At 37.9% G+C, this 20,962-nt stretch overlaps 1 protein-coding gene across 1 annotated transcript in view; it reads right to left on the reverse strand.

The window, feature by feature from the left end:
* Positions 1–1,996: 1,996 nt before the first annotated feature.
* LOC118016613 (prolyl 4-hydroxylase subunit alpha-2-like) overlaps positions 1,997–20,962 on the reverse strand; it is a 57,757-nt gene continuing 38,791 nt past the window's right edge. The window contains exon 4 of the mRNA XM_035014076.1: positions 1,997–2,023. Coding sequence (XP_034869967.1) covers positions 2,013–2,023 — 11 coding nt within the window. The 3' untranslated portion in view covers positions 1,997–2,012. The remainder of the gene's footprint in view (positions 2,024–20,962) is intronic.

The raw sequence follows: 20,962 nt of genomic DNA on the forward strand, positions 1-20,962 counted from the left end.
GTCTCGTCAGGCTCCAAAGGCTCGCTGTCAAATCCCTGTGAAATTTAAGTGACAGTGACTATGCAGGTCTTAGACTTAACTAGTGAAGAAGCACAAAAAACAGTTGCTTTCCCATCCATTATAATTTCCCAAATAATGTGGTATGAGAAAAAGAAACCCATCACAGTCAAATATAGGTCACCCCACCCCTTTAGGATGGACATGAGCAGACAGGCAATTGAGAGCAGAACCAAGGCAGGAAGGCAGACACAGGAACTAAGTTTTGCATTCACAGGACAAACCACCAATTCAGGTCTTTGTCAAGGATGGAGATAGAAAATTCAACAAAGAAAGCAGATCAGAAAAGATGGCTAAAAAGGAATACATGCCACTCTTAGAAAACATTGCATCCGAGGCCTGGTTAAGTCAGGAAAAGTTCAGAGTAGAATCACAAAGGGGGCTTATCCACAGGACAAGGCTGGCTTTTGCTCTCAAAGTCTATGTGGTTACCTCTGTGAAAGCTGTCCCTGCAGCACCAAGAACGCAGTTCCCCAGATTCCCGTAACCGGTGGGTCCATCCTGACCACAGAGACAGGTGCCCTCAGACTATATTATAGCAGTACTGAGAGGGCTTTGATCCCAGGGACATCTTCTTATGAAGGGTCAGATTTAAAGGAACAATCTTAGCTTAGACCTAACTCTTCAGGAAGTCTTCTCTGAATGCTCAGGCTGTGTGCCTGCTCACTGGGTCCCAGGACCCCTGCACACAAACTTCCTTTATAGCACTTATTCAATTATTTAGAAAGTAGCCATTCATATGTGTGTCTCCCCCCAAAAAACTATGGTCTGTCTATGGGAACTGGTATTGTCTCCTTTGCTTTCCTAGCCCTAGTTTCCAGGAGAGTAATCAGCACATGAAAGGTGCTAATGAACACTTGTTGTTTAGTTTGCTAATTCAGCTTGTCTTTCCCAAAGGACAAAATGTCTGTCTTCTCTTTCTGTTTGGCTCAGCCACACCAGGGAATTGTGCTGGGCTAAAGTACTGGAGCTCAGAGTTAATAGACTCAAGTGCTCCCCCTGTCACAGAGGAGTGAGTCTGACTGCAGAGAGGCAGAGGAACCTAGCACAAGAGGGGCTACAGGTGGGAGCAAAGGACTTTGTGTGGTTCTGTCTCTATCACTTTCCATCCCAAGAATTCATCTCAATTCCAGGTGTGCCTGGAGGAGACAGCACCACATTAGGAGAAGGGGATAAAGGCTTTTTCCTTTTCTGGGTGTGATTTTATAATAGTCCCCAAAGATTTATCTTTGATAATTCAGAGGCCCCCTGAACTAGAAGACAAACCTCTCATGTGAGCTCTGACCTTCTCCTGCCAATAGAAACACAACTCAAAGGAATAACATTTTGCCCTTACCAAGAAATAATCCAAATGAGGTTCAAAGAAGCCTCCAATACTGTAATCAGCAACATGGCAGTAAAAAAACAACAGATAGGGTTAGCTAGGTGGGCAACCTTCAAGTCATCCCAGGAACTCTGCATCCCCAGGCCTGCTCCTAAGTGAAGACACAATAAGCAGTCTATCTAAGACCTGCATCTAGATGAGGAAATTAAAGGTCAGAAAGGGTATGGAACTTATCCAAGGTCACAAAGCAAAGCTTTGATTCACACCCAGACTTTCTGGTTCCTGAGCTCATGCTCTTAAACCCTCAACAATTTGTGGATCCAGAGAAAGAAGGATGAGGCAACCAACGATCAGACTGGATAGGTTTCTGTAGAGAGGGACACAGAAGTGGGGCTCAGGGCATTTCAAGGTCAGTGTCCCCAAAATGGAGAACGGGGAGCTTCAGAGTAGAGGTAACCATAGCTCAAATGCAAGGTGGGAAGTGGCAGTAACAGGAGACAGGACAGAGATTACCTACCCAGGCTGACTCAGATAACTCACACCTGGAGAAATTTTACTGTTTCATCTGACAGCCCCATGATGAGCTGAATCCTTTGATTTACTTGGCTAATCACAGGGTCTTCCTCTTCGGTCAGAAATACACTGAATAGGGAAAATCAGACATAAGAGAAGGGCATGAAGAAGAGAGAAAAGGGGACCAATGTGAGTCAGAAGCAGCAGATAGGGTAGAAAATGAGGGGAGGGACGAGGGGTTCAGAGATCATTCCTCCTGCCTATGTTACAACTGTCATTTCTGGCTCAGAAATGCCATGGGAGAATCTTCAGAATCTCACAATGTCAGCATTTACAGAGTCCTCCCAACTAATTCTTCCAACCCTCTCATTTGGGAAAGACAATACTGAGATGATATTGAGGAAGTAAATTGCCCAAATTTATAAAGTCAGTAAGTGGCAGAGCCAGGACTCCAACTCAAGGCTTCAAAATTTTAGTCCTGTGCCTTTTTTGGTGGTTTAATAACACCTCTCAAACTTTAACTCCAGACTGGTCAAACTATAACAAAAAGGCTGTATTCAGGTTAGGAAAAATCAGTCCTGAGGCCTATAAACAAACAGAAATCACACACATACACACACATACACAATCACACCTAGGCACACACAGTTACACACAACTAAGGACAGTGTGAGAGACAAAAAATAAACAAGTGGGGAGACAACAAGTGAACATCCAGGTCAAAGAAATCTCACATATATGAACAACGTGGCTGGAAGACATGCCAAACCATCCCATCCCAAGATTACCTTTTCCCGACCCTGACTTTAGATGAGTGGACAGAAGCTGAAGTAATATTAAAGACTCTGGATCATTTCATCTAGCAAATAGAACCTGAGGATGAATACAGGCTAGTATTCAAACTAGCATACCAGTACCCCCTATGATGTGCACAATTTTAGCAAGAAATACACAGAAATTGACTTCCAATTCTTCAACTTCTATCCATATTCTTTCATAGCTTTGTTCAATTTTTCTTTTCAAATAGTCCTTCCCCCTACTATTCAAAAGAAATACACCTGTAATTTTACTGTGATATATTCCTCCCAGGTGTAAAAATTCCAGAGCATCAAAAAAAAAAAAAAAAAAAGGAAACAATGTTAAATACTATTTCAGAGAAGTTTCCTCTAGGTTAACCAAGGCACCTAGTAACTCATCGTAGCACTTCCTGTATCTAAAACATATTTGTGATAAATACCAAGTATGACATTTGAAAATGAGGTATTCTGGCCTTCGTGAGGATGTTGTGAATAAAAGTATTTGTAAAGTAGGACAGTGTAATTTATATATATTTTTGTCTCACAACTTTGCTTCTTCTATCTTTTCACTATTTTCAAAGAAGACCCTACTCTTATGGGATGATATAGTAAGGGCAAAGTGAGTAGTAATATAGAATATTTACATGAAAAATGGATTCACGTATTTAAATACAAGCAATTCTTTTCAACTATTATTAACATTCACCCATTATCCATGCCTACAGTGTAACTAGAAAACAGAGAAACTACACATTTCAATTTTCTTTAAGTAGGTAAATAAACACCAGATGTCAGCAGAGCATTCCAGAGACATCTAAGCAAAGAATCTGTCTGAGGCTCCACAGAGGGTGAAAAGCACAGTGTGCTCTTAATGGTTGTGAAACATCATTAATTATGAAAAGGAAAACCATAAAATTTCATCTGGAGTGTTGCTTCCAGAGGGAAAAGGCCCTTCCTTGAGTATGGAAATACTGAGAAAACACCTCAGGAGATCTAATCAATGATACAAGTTACTATAAGTAAAAAAAAATAAATAAAATGAAATAAAATGAAAATCAAAACTTTACAGGAGTTGAAAACACAATGAAACAAATCTATCCCCAGCCAAGGAACAGGAAAATTATAACAAAATACTGTCACATAAAGTAAATATAATTACATAAGCAACTATAGACATGAAAGAACATAACAAATCAGAAATTCAAAAACTTACAATGGATACAGACAACAAAAGAAAATGCAACATAGAAACTAATCATATTCAGGAAAACTTTAAAAAATGAAATTATCTCAGATACGAATACTAAATTATAAGGTCCCCAAGAAAGATAGAGATATGGCCAAAAGTATACTAAGAGGCACAGAAGACAGAATGAGAAAAGTAAAGAAAATAAAGCAAAAATGAAGATAAAGGTAAACAGTATCCTAGATAGTTGCAAATATAAAAGGCTGACAAAGAAGAGCAATATGGGTATTACTGGAGTCCTTAAAAAAAGAAAAAGAGGGGCACCTGGGTGGCTCAGTCGTTAAGCAGCTGCCTTCGGCTCAGGTCATGATCCCAGGGTCCTGGGATCGAGCCCCTCATCGGGCTCCCTGCTCAGCAGGAAGCCTGCTTCTCCCTCTCCCACTCCCCCTGCTTGTGTTCCTGCTCTCGCTCTCTCTCTGTCAAATAAATAAATAAAATCTTTAAAAAAATAAATTAATTAATTAATTTAATTAAATTTAAAAAAAAGAAAAAGAATGGAACTGACCTAAAATGGCCAGTTCCAAGGTATTTCTTAGTAAAACAGGCAAATATAAAGTAATACAGTTTACTAACCTAAAATTATATGTCAATACTGATAATAAATATATCAATTATGATTAATTATTAATATGGACTACTATTAGTTACTATTAATTAGTAACTGTTAATAACTAATAGTTATTAATACAGATAACTATTAAGATATTTATTAATATGGATAAATATAAATTATTTTTATTAAGAATAAAAGATTTTTAGGAGTGCCTGGGTGGCTGAGTCAGATAAATGTCTGACTCTTGATTTTGTCTCAGGTCACAATCTCAGGAATGTAAGATCAAGCCCTGCGTTGGGCTCCATGCTAGGCATGGAGCCTGCTTAAGATTTTCTCTCCCTCTCCCACTGCCCCTCTCCCACTGCTCAATCTCTCTCTTTCTCAAAAAAAAATAAATATAAGATTTTTAAATATAGTTGAGTATGCTCCTATCAGACAGACCATACCCCTAGATAACAACTATAAACACTGGACAAAATACAAAAAATAATTACTGGAAGGTATTGCAAAGTAAGCATGGAGATTATGGATGGAAGTCAATCCTTGAAATAAGGGAACGGTACATTGGTTTTCTGTTTTTTTAATGGCTATTAGCCTCAGGATGACCACATTTGATGCAGCTCAAGACTGATAAAAATTCTGATAGAAAATCCAAGGTTTTTCTAACCTGAAGAATGACGTTACAGAGTTTGGGGCAATCACAGATGCTAAAAAGTGAAAAGCAAATCCCAATAAGATGATAAAGAGAAAGACTGAAATTCTATGTATCAGCTCTGCCTAAATCTCTTGCAGACCTCTAAACAATGCAAAGCAGTAACAATGTAGGTTACACTGCAAGCAGCCCAGACAAGAATAAGAGAACTGAACTGCACAAAAAAAAACAAAGTTTGTATTGAACCTAGTTAACTCTCTGTTATTAGAAACAACAGCCTGTTTCAAAATGGTGATGTAGAAGGCTCCCAAACTCACCTTCTCCCAAGGATACAATGAATCTACGGCTACATGTGAAACACCCTCTGAAAGAAATTGAGCGACTACTACCCATAGAGAAAATGAGGAAAAAAAAAAAAAAAACAACATCAAAAAGGGTAAAAGAAGCTGAGAAAAAATCTCACCATAAAACCCAACTCTGGCATGGTGGCCCATAAGCGGGAGGGAACTTCCAGCTTCTCCCTAAAGAGCAATGAGTTTGAACTCCACATCTAGCACCCCAACTTCTATAACAGAAGAGACAGGCCTCTAAAACATCTAGCTGTGAAAGCCAATGGGGCTTGCATCCAAAAGCTCCACAAGGATACAGTGAATTAAGATATGGTTCTTAAAGGGCTTGCACAGACTCACTGTGGCTAACCTCCCAAGACCCAGCAGAGGCAGCAGACTAAACCAGTGTGAGGGCCTGGCAGAGGCAGTGGACTAAAACCAGTCTTTTGGTGCCAATAGCCCTGATGACTTTTCTTAATAACCGTGGCCTGAAGGACAGGCTTCTAACTTAACACACATCAAGAGGCCAACTGCAATATTTTCCAGAGACCAGGGAGGTCAGCCAGCACTATCCTTATGCTCTCCCTCTGCCGCACTCTAGGATGCTAATATTTCTTAGAAAGAGCCTGTGCACACCTCTGGTGCCATGGGTTTTGTGGCAGCAGCCCAGGGAATGCCCCTTGAACACATGGCTCTGGTGGCCAGTGGGGCTTATATTCATGGATTCAACAGGATGGCAGCAAACAGAGTTCTTAACTGGCTATCACCCAGTGGCTCAGTGCAGAAGGAAAAGAGAAATGGCCATCTCCCAGTCTTCACTTGAAAAAAGTATATTTATATACCTTAAAAGCTTCTGCCTGAAGATTTACCTTATAATCAGCCTGCATGTAGGTGCTGACTGACATCCTCCCCTTCGGGACACTAACAGGTCATGACATACCTTCAACTAATGGACAACCAATAAAAACAAATAAGGCTGCTTGGACAATCACAAAGATTTGAGAGACAAACAGAAGCTAGGACAAGGTTTAATGATAAGGTTCATCTCACAAACAAGAACATTCCCTCAAGACTAGAAGAGAGTGCTATTTATCTAAGGCACAGAAACCAACACAGAGAGACACAGAAAATGAAGAAACAAAGGAATATGTTCCAAATGAAAGAATAAGATAAAACTTCAGAAAAAGGCCTTAAGATAATGGAGAGAAATGGTTTATCCGATAAAGAGTTAATAATAATGGTCATAGAGATAGTCACTGAGATCAGGAGAATAATGCATGAACAAAGTGAGAATTTCAACAAAGAAAATATAAGAAAGAACCAAACAGAAGTAATAGAGCTGAAGAACACAATAAGTGAACTGAAAAATTCAATACGGGTTCAAAGCAGCCTATATGAAGCAGAAGAAAGGATCAGCAAACCCAAAGACAGAGCAGTGGAATTCATCCAATCAGGAAAAAGAAAAAAAAGAAAAGAGAAGAGAAGAAAAAAATGAAAGAGAATGAAGACAGCTTAAGGGACTTATGGGACAATATCAAGTGGACCAATGTTCACATTATAAGGAAGGGACAGAACACTTATTTGAAGAAATAATGGCTGAAAATTTCCCTAACCTGGGGGAAGAAAACAGATATTCAGGTCCAGGAAGCCCAAAAAGTTCCAAATAAGATGAACCTGAAGAGACCCACATCTAGATACATTATAATTAAGTGGCAAAAAGTTAAAAACAAAGTATCTTGAAAGCACCAAGAGCAAACAACTAACTATGAACAAGCAAGCCACCATAAGACAATAAGCGTATCTTTCAGCAGAAACTTTGCAGGACAGATAGGAGTAGCAAAATATATTCAAAGCATTGACAGGAAAACTGCCAACTAAGAATACACTACCCAGCAATGCTGTACTTCAAAAGTATAAAAGAGATAGTTATCCACACATGCAAAAACTAAAGGAGTTCATCACCATTAAGTTGGCCTTATATGAAATGTTACAGAGAATTTTTTAAGCTGAAATAAAAGGGCACTACTTGGTAATAAGAAAACATATGAAAGTGTAAGTCTCACTGGTAAAGATAAATAAACAGTTAAATCAAATATCTAATGTTGTAACAATGGTGGATTAACCATTTATAAATCTAGTATAAAGGTTAAAAGATAAAATTAATAAAATAACTAGAGTTACAATAATTTGTTAATGGATACACAAGATAAAAAGATGTAAACTGCGACATCAAAAACAAAACATGGCTGGGGAGTAAATATGTAGAACTTTATTTTTTTAAAGATTATTTATTTATTTATTTAACATAGCGAGAGACAGCACAAGCAGGAGGAGCAGCAGAGGGAGAAGCAGGGTCCCTGCCGAGCAAGGAGCCTGATGCAGGACTTGATCCCAGGACCCTGGGATCATGACCTGAGCCGAAGGCAGACTCTTACCCGACTGAACCACCCAGGCATCCCGTAAATATGTAGAACTTTAAAATGAATTCAAACTTCAGTTGTTTTCAACTTAAAATAGACTGTATTTATAAATATATTTTATGTACACCTCATGATAACCACAAAGCACAAAGGTATAGTAGATATACAAAAGGTAAAAAGAAAAGAATAGGGGCTCCTGAGTGGCTCAGTTGGTTAAGCACCTGCCTTCAGCTCAGGTCATGATCCCAGGGTCCTGGATTGAGCCCCCCACTGGGCTCCCTGCTCAGTGGGGAGTCTTTTTCTCCCTCTTCCTTTGTCCCTCCCCTGCTTGTGCTCACTCAGTCTTTCTCTCTCTCTCTCAAAAACAAATAAATCTTAAAAAAAAAAAAAAGGAAAAGAATAAAGAAAATCATCAAATCACCAAAAAAAAAAAAAAAGAGAGAGAGAGAGAGCAAGAAAAGAATGAAGGAATTAAAAAACAGCTAGAAAAAAATTAACAAAATGGCAGTAAGTCCATACCTATCAATAATTACTTTAAATGTAAATGGACTAAATTCACCAATCAAAACACATACAGTAAACAAATGGATAAAATAATACCCAGCAATATGCTGCCTACAACAGACTCACCTCAACTTTTTTTAAAAAAAAGATTTATTTATTTAGGGGTGCCTGGGTGGCTCAGTTGGTTAAGTGACTGTGTTTGGCTCAGGTCATGATCTCAGGGTACTGGGATTGAGCTCCCCATTGGGCTCCCTAATCTGCAGGGAGTGTGCTTCTCCCTCTCCCTCTGCCCCTCCCCGCACTCATGTTCATGCACACACTCTCTCTCTGGAATAAACTTTAATTAAATATTTTATTTATTTATTACAGACAGAGAGCGCTCTCTATCTCCCTCTGTGTGCCTGTACTCATGCATTCTCTCTCTCTAACAAATAATTTTTTTTTTTTAAAGAAACAAAAAAGAATTCAAACAAACTCCCACTTTACATCTCAGGGACCTAAAAGGAAGAACAAATGAAGCCCAAAATTAGCAGAAGGAAGGAAATAACAAATATCAGAGGGTAAATAAATTGAGACTAAAAGAACAATAGAAAAGATCAAAGAAACTAAGATCTGGTTTTTTGATAAGATAAACAAAATAGACAAACCTTTAGTTAGACTCACCAAGAAGAAAAAAGAAAGGACTCAAAGTCAGAAATGAAAGAGAAAACATTACAGCTGATATCACAGAAATACAAATGATACAAGAGACTACTCTGAACAATTATATACCCAACAGGACAAATAGGACAAACTAGAAGAAATGGAGAAGTTCCTAGAAACAAAACCTACCAAGACTAAATTATAAAGAAACAGAAAATCTGAACTGATCAATTACTAGTGTGGAGATTGAATCAATAATAAAAAAAACTTTCCAACAAACAAAAGTTCAGGATCAGATGGCTTCGCTAGTGAAGTCACCCAAACATTTATTTATTTATTTAGTTAGTTAGTTATAAACCTGAATATTTATTTAGGATGTAAAGAGAAGTTACATAACAAATTTAAAAATGGAAAAGTGAATATATTCTGCAAATATTAGAAAATACAAATAACATAATAAAATAATCTAATAATATTTTTATTGACTTCCTGATACTCCTCCATAGTATTTTGGCTGCATATTCTTTGATTGCCTCTTCATATGGCAATATTATAATATTATTTTATTATATTATATTATAATATAATATTATATATTATAATATTATAATTAGTTTATTATATTATAATATTATATTATATTATATATTATTATATTATTATATTGTATATTATATTATTATAATATTATAATTATATTATATTATTGTATTATATTATATTATATTATTATTATATCATATATTATTATAATATTATAATATTATTTTCCATAGAGAAACTAGAAAGATAATTCAGTTTTTCCTCTAGCATGGTTGATCAAAATTTGGTTTTTTTATTTTAATTCAATTAATTAACATATAATATATTATTGGTTTCAGAGGTAGAGGTCAGTGATTCATCTGTCTTATAGAATACCCAGTGCTCATTATATCACATGCCCTCCTTGATGTCCATCACCCAGTTACCCCATCCTCCACTCCCCTCCCCCCAGCAACCCTCAGTTTGTTTCCTATGATTAAGAGTCTCTTATGGTTTGTCTCCCTCTCAGGCTTTGTCTTGTTTTATTTTTTCCTCACTTCCCCTATGATCCTGTTCTGTTTCTTAAATTCCACGTATCAGTGAGATCATATGATAATTGTCTTTCTCTGATTGACTTATTTCGCTTAGCATAATACCCTCTGGTTCCATCCACATCATTGTAAATGGCAAGATTTCATTTTTTTGATGGCTGAGTAGTATTCCATTGTATATATATACCACATCTTCTTTATCCATTCATCTGTCAATGGACATGCAGGCTCTTTTCATAGTTTGGCTATTGTTCAACCAAACATTTAAAGAAGAATTAATACCAGCCCTTCTCGAACTCTTCCAAAAAGTGTAAGAGGAAGGAACAGTTCCAAACTCATTTTATCAGCCCAGCATTACATTGATAACAAAACCATACAAGGACACTACAAGAAAAAATAATACAGGCCAATAACCCTGATGAACGTAAATGCAATAATCCTCAGCAAACTATAGTAGCCCCTTTTATCCACAGGGCATATGTTTCAAGACCCCAGGGGATACCTGAAACCACACACAGTACCAAACCCTATATATACTATGTTTTTTTACTATACATATATACCCATGATAAAGTTTAATTTATAAATTAGTCACAGTAAGAGATTAACAACAATATATAATAAAATACGATAATTATAACAATATACTATAATAAAAGTTATATGAATGTGGTCTCTCTCAAAAAATGTTATTATACTGTACTGGCCTTTCTTGTGATGATGTGAGATGATAAAATGCCTACATGATGAGATGAAATGAGGTGAATGACAGAGTCATTAGGATGTAGCAAAAAGGTACTATTGATCTTCTGACTACATGTCAGAAGTTTCATCTGCCTTCAAACCACAGCTGACCATAGATAAATGAAACCACAGAAAATGAAACAACAGATAAGGAGAGACTACTGTATTAGCAAACCAAATTTAACAATACATCAAAAGGATGATACACCATGATCAAGTAGGATTTATCCCTGAGATGCAAGGATGGTTCAGCATTCACATAAATCAATGTGATATACCACATTAACAAAATGAAGGGGAAAAATCATATTATCATCTTAAGAGATGCAGAAAAATCATATGACAACATCCATTCATGATTAAAAAAAGAAAACTTTCAACAAAGTAGATATAAAGGGAACATACCTCAACATAATAAAGGCCATATATGAGAAGCCCATAGCTAACATCATATTCAGTGGTGAAAAACTGGAGGATTTTTCTTCTATTATCAGGAACAAGACAAGGATGCTTACTCTTGCCACTTTTATTCAACATAGAACTGGAAGTCCTAGCCAGAGCAGTTAGGCAAAAAAAAGAAATAAAAGACATCCAAACTGGAAAGGAAGAAATATGTATTTGCAGATGACATCTTATATAGATCTTAAAGACTAGTCTTAAAGACTCCATCAAAAAACTGTGAACTAACAGACAAATACAGTAAACTTGTAGGGTACAAAATCAATATACAAAACCAGTTGTGTTTCTATACACTAATAATGAACTATCAGAAAGAAAAATCAGATAAACAATCCCATTTACAAGTGCATCAAAAAGAATACAATACCTTGGAATAAACAATCAAGAATGTGAAAGATCCATATGCTAAAAAACGTAAGACATCATGAAAGAAACTGAAGAAGACACAAATAAATGAAAAGATATTACAAGCTCACAGAATGGAAGAATTAATACTGTTAAAATGTTCATACTACCCAAAGCAATCTACAGATTCATTGAAATCCCTAAGAAAATTCTAATGGCATTTTTCACAGAACTAAAACAAACAATCCTAAAATTTTCATGGACCCACAGGAGACCCTGATTAGGCAAAGCAATCAAAGAAGAACAAAACTGAAAGCATCAGACTTCCTGATTTTAAACCATATTACAAAGCTATAGCCATCAAAAGAGTATGCTATTGGTATTAGAACAGACACAACCATCAATAGAGATGCAACAGAATAGAGAGCCCAGAAATAAACCTATGTATATATGGTCAATTAATTTATGAAAAAGGAGCCAAGAATATACAATGGGGAAAGAACAGTTTCTTCAATAAATTGCATTGGGAAAACTGGACAGCCACATGCAAAGGAATGAAACCAGACCACTATCTTATGCCATACACAAAAATCAACTCAAAATCGATGAGACTTGAATATAAGACCTGAATCCATCAAAAGCCTAAAAGAAAAAAAAATTGGGGACAATCTCCTTGACATTAGCCTTGGCAATGATTTTTTGGATTTGACACCAAAAGCAACAACATTAAAAATTAGAAAACAGGACAACATCAAACTAAAAAGCTTCTATACAGACAAAAAACTATCAACAAAATGAAAAGGCAACCTACAGAATGGGGGAAAAAATTTGAAATCATGGATGTGATAAGGGATTAATATCCAAATTATATAAAGGATTCATACAACTCAATAGAAAAAAAGAACGATCCAATAAAAAATGAGCACAGGATCTGAAGAAATGTTTTCCCAAAGAAGATAGGCAAATGGGCAACAGATACATGAAAAAGTACTCTATCATGAATCATCAAAGAAATGTGAATCAAAACCACAGTGAGATATCACCTCACACCAGAATAGCTATTACCTAAAATACAAATAACATGTATTGGCGAGGATGTGGAGAAAAGGAAACCTTTGTGCACTACTGGTGGAAATATAAATTGGTGCAGCCACTACAGAAAGCAGTGTGGAGGTTCCTCAAAAAGTTAAAAATAAAACAACCATACTATCTAGCAATTCTACTTCTGTGTACTTATCCAATGAAAATGAAATCACTCTTTTGAAAATATATCTGCACTCCCATGTTCACTGCAGCATTATTTACAGTAGTGAAGACATGGAAGCAATCTAAATGTACACTAATAGATGAATGAATAATGAAAATATGACACACACAGATGGCAATATTATTCAGCCATTAAAAATGAAGGAATTCTCGCCATTTGCAACAACAGGGATGAAACTTGAAGGCATTATGTTAAGTGACGAGTCAGACAGAGAAAGACAAATATGGGATGATCTCACTTACATGTGAATCTAAACAGGGGCAACTGGCTAGCTCAGTCAGTGAACCGAGGAACTCTTGATCTTGGGGTTCTGGGTTTGAGCCCCATTTTGGGTGTAGAGATAACTTAAAATCTTTAAAAACAAACAAACAAACAAAAAATGAACTCACAGATACAGAGAACAGACTGGTGGTTGCCAGAGGTGGGGAGTGGAGGGTGGTGACATGGGTGAAGGTAGTCAAAAGGTAGAAATTTCCAGTTATAAGATAAGTAAGCCCTGGAGATGCAATGTACCGCACAGTGACTATAGTTAACAATACACTACTGTACATTTGAAAGTTGTTCAGAGAGTAAATCTTAAAAGTTCTCACCACAAGGAAAAAAATTTGTAACTATATGTGATGATAGATATTAACTAAATGTACTGGAGTAATCACTTAGCAATATATACATAAGTCAAATCATTATGCTGTACGCCTAAAACTAATAAAAATGTTATATGCTGGTTATATCTCAATAAAACAACAACAACAATATTCTTCAAAAGAATGTAAAAGAATGTAGAGGCCCAACATCATTGTATTACAGAAGCCAGGATATCATAATAAAAAATTGTATGACATATGAAGAACGAGGAACATGTGACCTATTCTCAAGAGATAAGACATAAAAGAAACTGACTGAAAGATAAAACACATGTTGGAATTAGCAGACAAGGATTTTAAAGGAGTTATTATAACTGTGTTCAACAATGTAAAGAAAAATAAAACAATTATTGAGAAATCTCAGAGAAGAACTAGATGACAGCAACAATAATAAAGAATCTACTGAAAATTTTAGAACTGAAAAATAGAACATCTTAATTTAAAACTGTACTGGATGGACTTAACATGAAAACAGAGGCAGAATCACTCAGGTTTGAGGTATGCTAACAGATATTCAGTCTGAAGGAAAGGAGGGGATCCTGTGAAAGGTGTGAAATGCGGTCATATTATGTCCAGGAGGTTTAAAATGGAGCCGAGAGGCCATTAAGGAGATGGGCCTTATGCTCATCCTCATTAGAGGAACCATGAACTTCTGAATTGGGCTAAACTGGAAAAATCCCAAGGACTTAGCCTGAACACACTGCACTGTGTCACTTTGGATCCCATTTCTTCTGACACCAGAAATGTCAACCAAAAAAAAAGAGGCAGAGCTAAAATAAAAACAAGCATTTTATTTGGGGTCTCAGAATTGCAATCTGGGGAACACAGATTTGGGCCATAACCCAAATAGTGCTCCCTCAAGAGGAGTAAGTCAAACATTTTTAAAGACAAAAAAAGAATGCTTGTATCCTTATTTACAAAAATATTGATTGGTATTGGTGGCAGAAAACTAATCTTGAATGAATAGAACTGGTTGCAAAGGCTATAACTAAGCAAAATCTCCTACTGTAGCAAATGAATCACAGTTACACAGATTCCAGGGACTAGCTGGATTACTGCCAGAATTGGATCCCTAATTTTTCTGCTATTGCTCAACCCTTATATATCTTGCTTAAAGCTAAACAGTCTGAGCTACTTCCATGAATTTAGCTAAGCCAGAAGGCATTTGAAGAAATAAAGCATAGCTTACTTGACCCTCTGACACTGAAACATCCAAATTGTGAGTTATCCTTTTTACTTTTCATTTATGAACACAAAGGCAATGCCTCAGGTGTTTTAACTCAAAGGCATGGAGGCCAACGGAGGCCCTCAGGATATTACAGCCAGCAGTTAGACCTTCTAGCCAAAGGACCGCCACCCTGTAGCAGTGCCTTAGCAGCCTCTGCTAGCCTGCTGGAAAGCGTGGAAGAATTGGTCACGGGCTGCCCTTTGACTATTTATGTCCCTTATTCTGTAGAAGCTCTCCTCAACTCTCCCCAGACCCAACACCTGTCTGCTAGGCAGATTTACTTCTTATGAAATCCTTCCACTTTCACCTCCAAATGTCACCACTGCCAGGTGCCACTCCTTGAACTTGCTACTTTCTTCCTCTCCCTTCTGACAAGACTCTTCATGACTGTATTACAGTGACTGACCAGTTACTAACTCCTAGACTGGATCTTTAAGAAACTCCTACTGACAATGCTGAGTAATTTTGGCTCAGTGATGGTTCCTACTTGAAAGATGGACTGGAGAAATACCAGGCGGGGGATACTATAACTTTCAATTACTGAACTTTTTGAAGCAAACCCCATATTGTAGAATTCCTTGGCCCAACAGGATGAACTTTTTGCTTTAACATGGGCCTGCCTCTTAGCAAAAGATAAAGTAGCCAACATGTATACTGAGCAAATATGCTTTCAGGATTACATACAATTCCATAGTACTCTGAAAACAGACAGAATTTCTTTTTTTCTTTCTTTCTTCCTTTCTTTCTTTCTTTTTTTGTAAGATTTTATTTATTTATTTGAGGGCGGGCAGAGGGAGAGGGAGAAAGAGAAAATCTCAAGCAGACTCCCTGCTGAGCAGGGAGCCCCAAATGGGGCTCAATCTCACGACCATCAGATCATGACCTGAGCCGAAATTAAGAAATAAACCAGTGCTTAACCAACTGAGCCACCCACGTGCCCTAAAGCAGAGAGGATTTCTACCTTCTATTGAGCAACAAATTAAAAGTTGTTCTCAAGTCCTAAAATTACTCGATTCAATTCAGGTACCCAAACATCTAGCTATAATGAAAATCCCTGGTCATTCTGCAGCCAATAGAGGAAAATAAGGGCAATCATATGGCAGATGCTGCTACGAAAACAAAACAAAAAACTTCAGCTTTACAAAATCATTCCACATTAAAATTACTGTCAGCCTTAACTCCTTTTAGTCCTCTAATGACCCAAAACAAATAATGAAGGATAGTCAACAGAATGCTACTACTAAAGAAATAAAGAAGGGCTCAGAATCAAATTGTAAATTTTATCCCAACATTCAACTTGGTATGGCCCAAATGGGCAGCCAGTCCTCCTTGATCACCCACCGAAAATGATTTTTAAAATTATCCATGAAATGACCCACTGGAACACAGATAAAATGGTAGACTGGGAAAAACAATTTTTTTGGAACCCATCTCACATAACTGCAGAGAAACTTACCACTCCTGTTTAACTTGTCCCAAGCATAACCCTGAAAAGCCTATTCATCCATAGGGCATTCCCATTGTTCTCAGGGCCTGTGAAATTTAGCAGTGGGATTTCAACCAGCTACTCCCCTCACGAGGATACAAATATGTATGTATGGTAATGGTATGTGTATACTCCCATTGGGTGGAAGACTTTCTTTGTCGCAGAGCCACTGCATTAGTAGTAGCCAAGGTAGTATTAGAGAAAATCATACCTAACTGGGGAATTCCATCTGAATTACGCAGTGATAGAGGAATTCATTTCACAGGACAAATAATCAAGGCAGTTTGTAAAATCTGGCCTATGCTACAGCATTTTCATTGCACCTGCCATCCCAATCATCAGGGTTGATACAAAGAACCAATGGCCTAATTAAAACACAGTTAGCCAAAATGACAGAAACTTTTAATTTACCCTGGCCTAAGACTCTGCCACTTCTGTTATTAAACCTAAGGCCCAAACCTTTGGAAAACATTAACTATCTCCCTTTGAAATCGTAACTGGAAGACTTACAAGGCTAGACTCTGGGCCCTGTGAGCCCATACTGGTGAAAGGAGAAATGCTTGAATACTGCAAAAAAAAAAAAAAAAACAACAACAACAATTAAAGGCCTTAAAGAAAAATGCACGCTTAGTAGAAAAATCTTTACATAGCACACTCCCAGAGACGAAGACCTCCTCTGCCATGATCTACAACCTGTTGATTCTGTCTACCAGAAAAGACATCTCTTCAAAGATACCCTACAATCCCGAAAAGAGAGACCCTATCAGGCACTCTTTTTTTTTTTTAAAGATTTTATTTATTTATTCATGAGAGACAGAGAGAGAGAGAGAAGCAGAGGGAGAAGCAGGCTCCCAAGGAGCAGGGAGCCCCATGTGGGACTCGATCCCAGAACCCTGGGATCATGACCTGAGCTAAAGGCAGTCGCTTAACCAACTGAGCCACCCAGGCGCCCAAGAGAAGTGTTTTTTTAAGCATACCTTATGGCAGAGTGATTTCAAAGTAATTACTCTTTTATTTTTTTATTTTTTTTTATCTTTAAATTTATTTTGAGAGAGCACAAGCAGGGGGAGGAGCAGAGGGAAAGGGAGAAGCAGACTCCCTGCCGAGCAGGGAGCCCAATGCGGGACTCGATCCCGGGACTCCAGGATCATGACCTGAGCCGAAGGCAGTCGCTCAACCATCTGAGCCACCCAGGCGCCCCTATCAGGCACTCTTAACCAACCCTTGCACAGTTGAACTCAAAGGTCTTGATTCTTGGATTCATGTGTCTCATTTAAAGAAAGCTCCAGACCTCCAACCTAAGCTCCAGACGTTAAAACCAACTGCACACCTAACACTCAAACAGACCCAGAGTTGAAGCACACGCATCTGGGTAGACGGTTTTCCCAAAACACTGGACCAGGCCTATGTATCTTCTTGTCCTTTCTTTTTTTTAAAGATTTTATTTACTGGGGCGCCTGGGTGACTCAGTCTGTCAAGCGTCTGCCTTCGGCTCAGGTCATGACCTTGGGGTCCTGGGATCGAGCCCCGCATTGGGCTCCCTGCTTGGCGGGAAGCCTGCTTCTCCCTCTCCCACTCCCCCTGCTTGTGTTCCTGCTCTCGCTCTTTCTCTCTCTCTGTCAAATAAATAAATAAAATCTTTAAAAAAAAAAAAAAATCTCAGGGCACCCGGGTGGCTCAGTCCTTAAGCATCTGCCTTCGGCTCAGGTCATGATCCCGGGGTCCTGGGATCAAGCCCCGCATCGGGCTCCCAGCTCCGCGGTAAGCCTGCTTCTCCCTCTCCCACTCCCCCTGCTTGTGTTCCCTCACTGTGTCTCTGTCAAATAAATAAATAAAACCTTAGGAAAAAGACTTTATTTATTATTTATTTAGGAGAGAGAGTGTGTGTGTGCACGCACGCACAAGCGTGAGGAGGGAGGAGGGGCAGCGAAAGAGGGAAAAGCAGAGTCCCCACTGAACAGGGAGCCCAATGCAGGGCACCATCCCAGGACCCTGAGATTATGACCCGAGCTGGAGGCAGATACTTAACCGACTAAGCCACCCAGTCACCCTGGTCTTTTTTTTTTTTTTTTAACCAATAACTTATTTTTTTTATAACCCTTTTTTAGAATCATCTATTGGGGAAGTTCCTTTAGCTACCTTTCTATAAAGCACTATGACACCATTTGTAACATATATCCTTCTCCTTCTTGTGGACCACTCTGCATGAAATGAAGAATTCTTTCAATAGGTTTATGGTTGGGATTTTAAATTAGAGAGCACCCCTCATATTCTTTGAAAAATCAGTCATGAAGAAATGCTGGACTCAAGTATTTGGGCTGTTATCTGTCCTAATAAGTATCTTAATACTTTTTGTCTATATTACACATAGTAGGACCCCTTAAGTAATGGTAAAACCCTATATTACTGGGAGAACTGACTGCTTTCATATTGGTTATGTGCCCTATGGATTAAATCTCTCAGTTAATTACTCTATCCTGCATGGAACTCATATGCTAGCCAATATATCTGTTTTTCTCTAAGTTTGTCCTACAATGGTCTCTGTTATTAGGAATAATTTTAGCCTCTAGGTTAACATTTTATTTTTTCTTGTGACCCTCACTGCTGATGGTCAAGCCTTATCAGAACCTTTTGTCCTTACCCTGAAAAAACTTTGATTCTGAAAACCTAACTGACTGTTGGATTTGTGCCAGAGCAAATCACACTCATGAGGTGCCTGAATTAATAGCTTCACCTCTATTCCTGAGGAAAAGAAAAACTTAACTGGAAAAATGTAGGATTCTTTTTTGGTGTATTTGAAAATACTCACCAACTTCTATCTGGAAAACATACCCTAGATATAACTGCCTTCTACCAGGTTCCTCTCTCACTCACATCTGGACATTGACTAATAATCTTCCTTATGTTTTGAAAATATAAATGGTATTGGTAGAACATCAGGTTATCTTCCATTAGATGTCTGTAACCACACACTTTTGTAAGATTCAGATAGTCATGAATTCATTCTACATTGGAGTTTACATGACTACAGTGTGATTTTTCATAATGTGTGCTTACGATGGGAAAATGAAATCTGTATTGGAACTGGGTAGTGTGAAGCAGGTGTGCTTCCCCCTAAAAGAGCAATATGGGAAACTGATGAAAAATAATCTGGAGAATAGTGGAAACTTAATTCCATCTAACCTTTTCCTAGAAACATGCCATAGCTTAGCCTGTGTTTGATTCCTAATAATCAAACTCATTTACTACTTAAAGTATAGAAAAATACAAGACACTCTCATAATCACTTGCATAATTCCAGTAAATCAGATTATATGTACTCTGTGAAAAGTACATTTTTGATCATGAGATTTCTTCCTCTGAAAATGACAAGAGAGTCTGGGCAGAGACCCACTTATCTCTTGTCCCTAGAAGGTTCTGGATATTTCTGTGTGTGGCACCAATATTTACTCCATTCCTCCTATTAAATGGAAAGGGTGTTTGTGGGTCTTGCCCCAGACACCACCATTGGAAAAGTTCTTCTTTTGGTACACTGCTCATGTACCAAATCTGAGATCCCTTTTTTTTTTAATTTTTTTTAAAGATTTTATTTATTTATTTGACAGAGAGAGACACAGCGAGAAAGGGAACACAAGTAGGGGGAGGGGGAGAGGGAGCAGAAGGCTTCCCGCCGAGCAGGGAGCCCAATGTGGGGCTTGATCTCAGGACCCCGGAATCATGACCTGAGATGCTTAACGACTGAGCCACCCAGGCACCCCTGGAGATCCCCTTCATATCAGTTCAAAAGACCTTGGTGAAGCTGGGAAGGTTATAAATTCTGATGGATGCCAACCAGTAACCCAAAGGCAGACAGAAAGGGCCTTGGTCTTTCCTTTACCCAAGGCTTATTTCCTTGGATGGGAATAATAGACCAGGAAAAAGCAATATGCAACCCTATCCACAGTGATTGTGGCCACCCCCTTTAACGCTCCTCTTCAAGCATCTGAATACCAACATATGCTAACTGATGGCCTGGCAGAAGTTGTCCTACAAAACAGACGGGCACTTGATATCTTAATGGCCCTACAAAGAGGCACTAGTGCCCTATTAGAAGAATGTTGTTTTGATGTTAATCAATCTGGCAAAATAACACAAGAACTAAAAACTATAAAGCATAATGACAACTTAGCTGAGGAAGGACACATGCCAAGACTAGGACATTATTTCAATCTCTTTAGTTGGTTACCATCAGGAATAGGATCATAGTTAAGAATGATAGCACAAACAATACTACTATTAATCTTAATCAAGTGCCTACTAAAAACAGTAACCTCTGGTATAACTTGTCCAAGTGTACAGCTTATGTTTGCACTGATGACCATGTTAGATGCTTTTCATCAGGATGGATTTTATGGACCAGAAGAATTGGAGAAATTTGTTGTTGGTTTTTATAGGATACCCCACCAAGGGACTAGATGGAACCAGAGCAGGTGATGAAACCACTCTTGCCTTGAAAAACTAATGTTACTCCATGGGTGTCTTCTGTAGAGAACTGTGAGCAAAGGGAGAAAAATATGAAAAGAGTTGCCAATGATGACTCCATTTTTGTACTTTGGACTTGATCTTGTTAAAATATGATTTTGTACTGGCCTTGCTGACTTGCAAACAATTGACAGAGTTTTATTCCTTAGATCTGCTCT

Source organism: Mirounga leonina, unplaced genomic scaffold (assembly GCF_011800145.1).
Source record: "Mirounga leonina isolate KUSES-001 unplaced genomic scaffold, KU_Mleo_1.0 Mir_168, whole genome shotgun sequence".
Lineage (NCBI taxonomy): Eukaryota > Metazoa > Chordata > Mammalia > Carnivora > Phocidae > Mirounga > Mirounga leonina.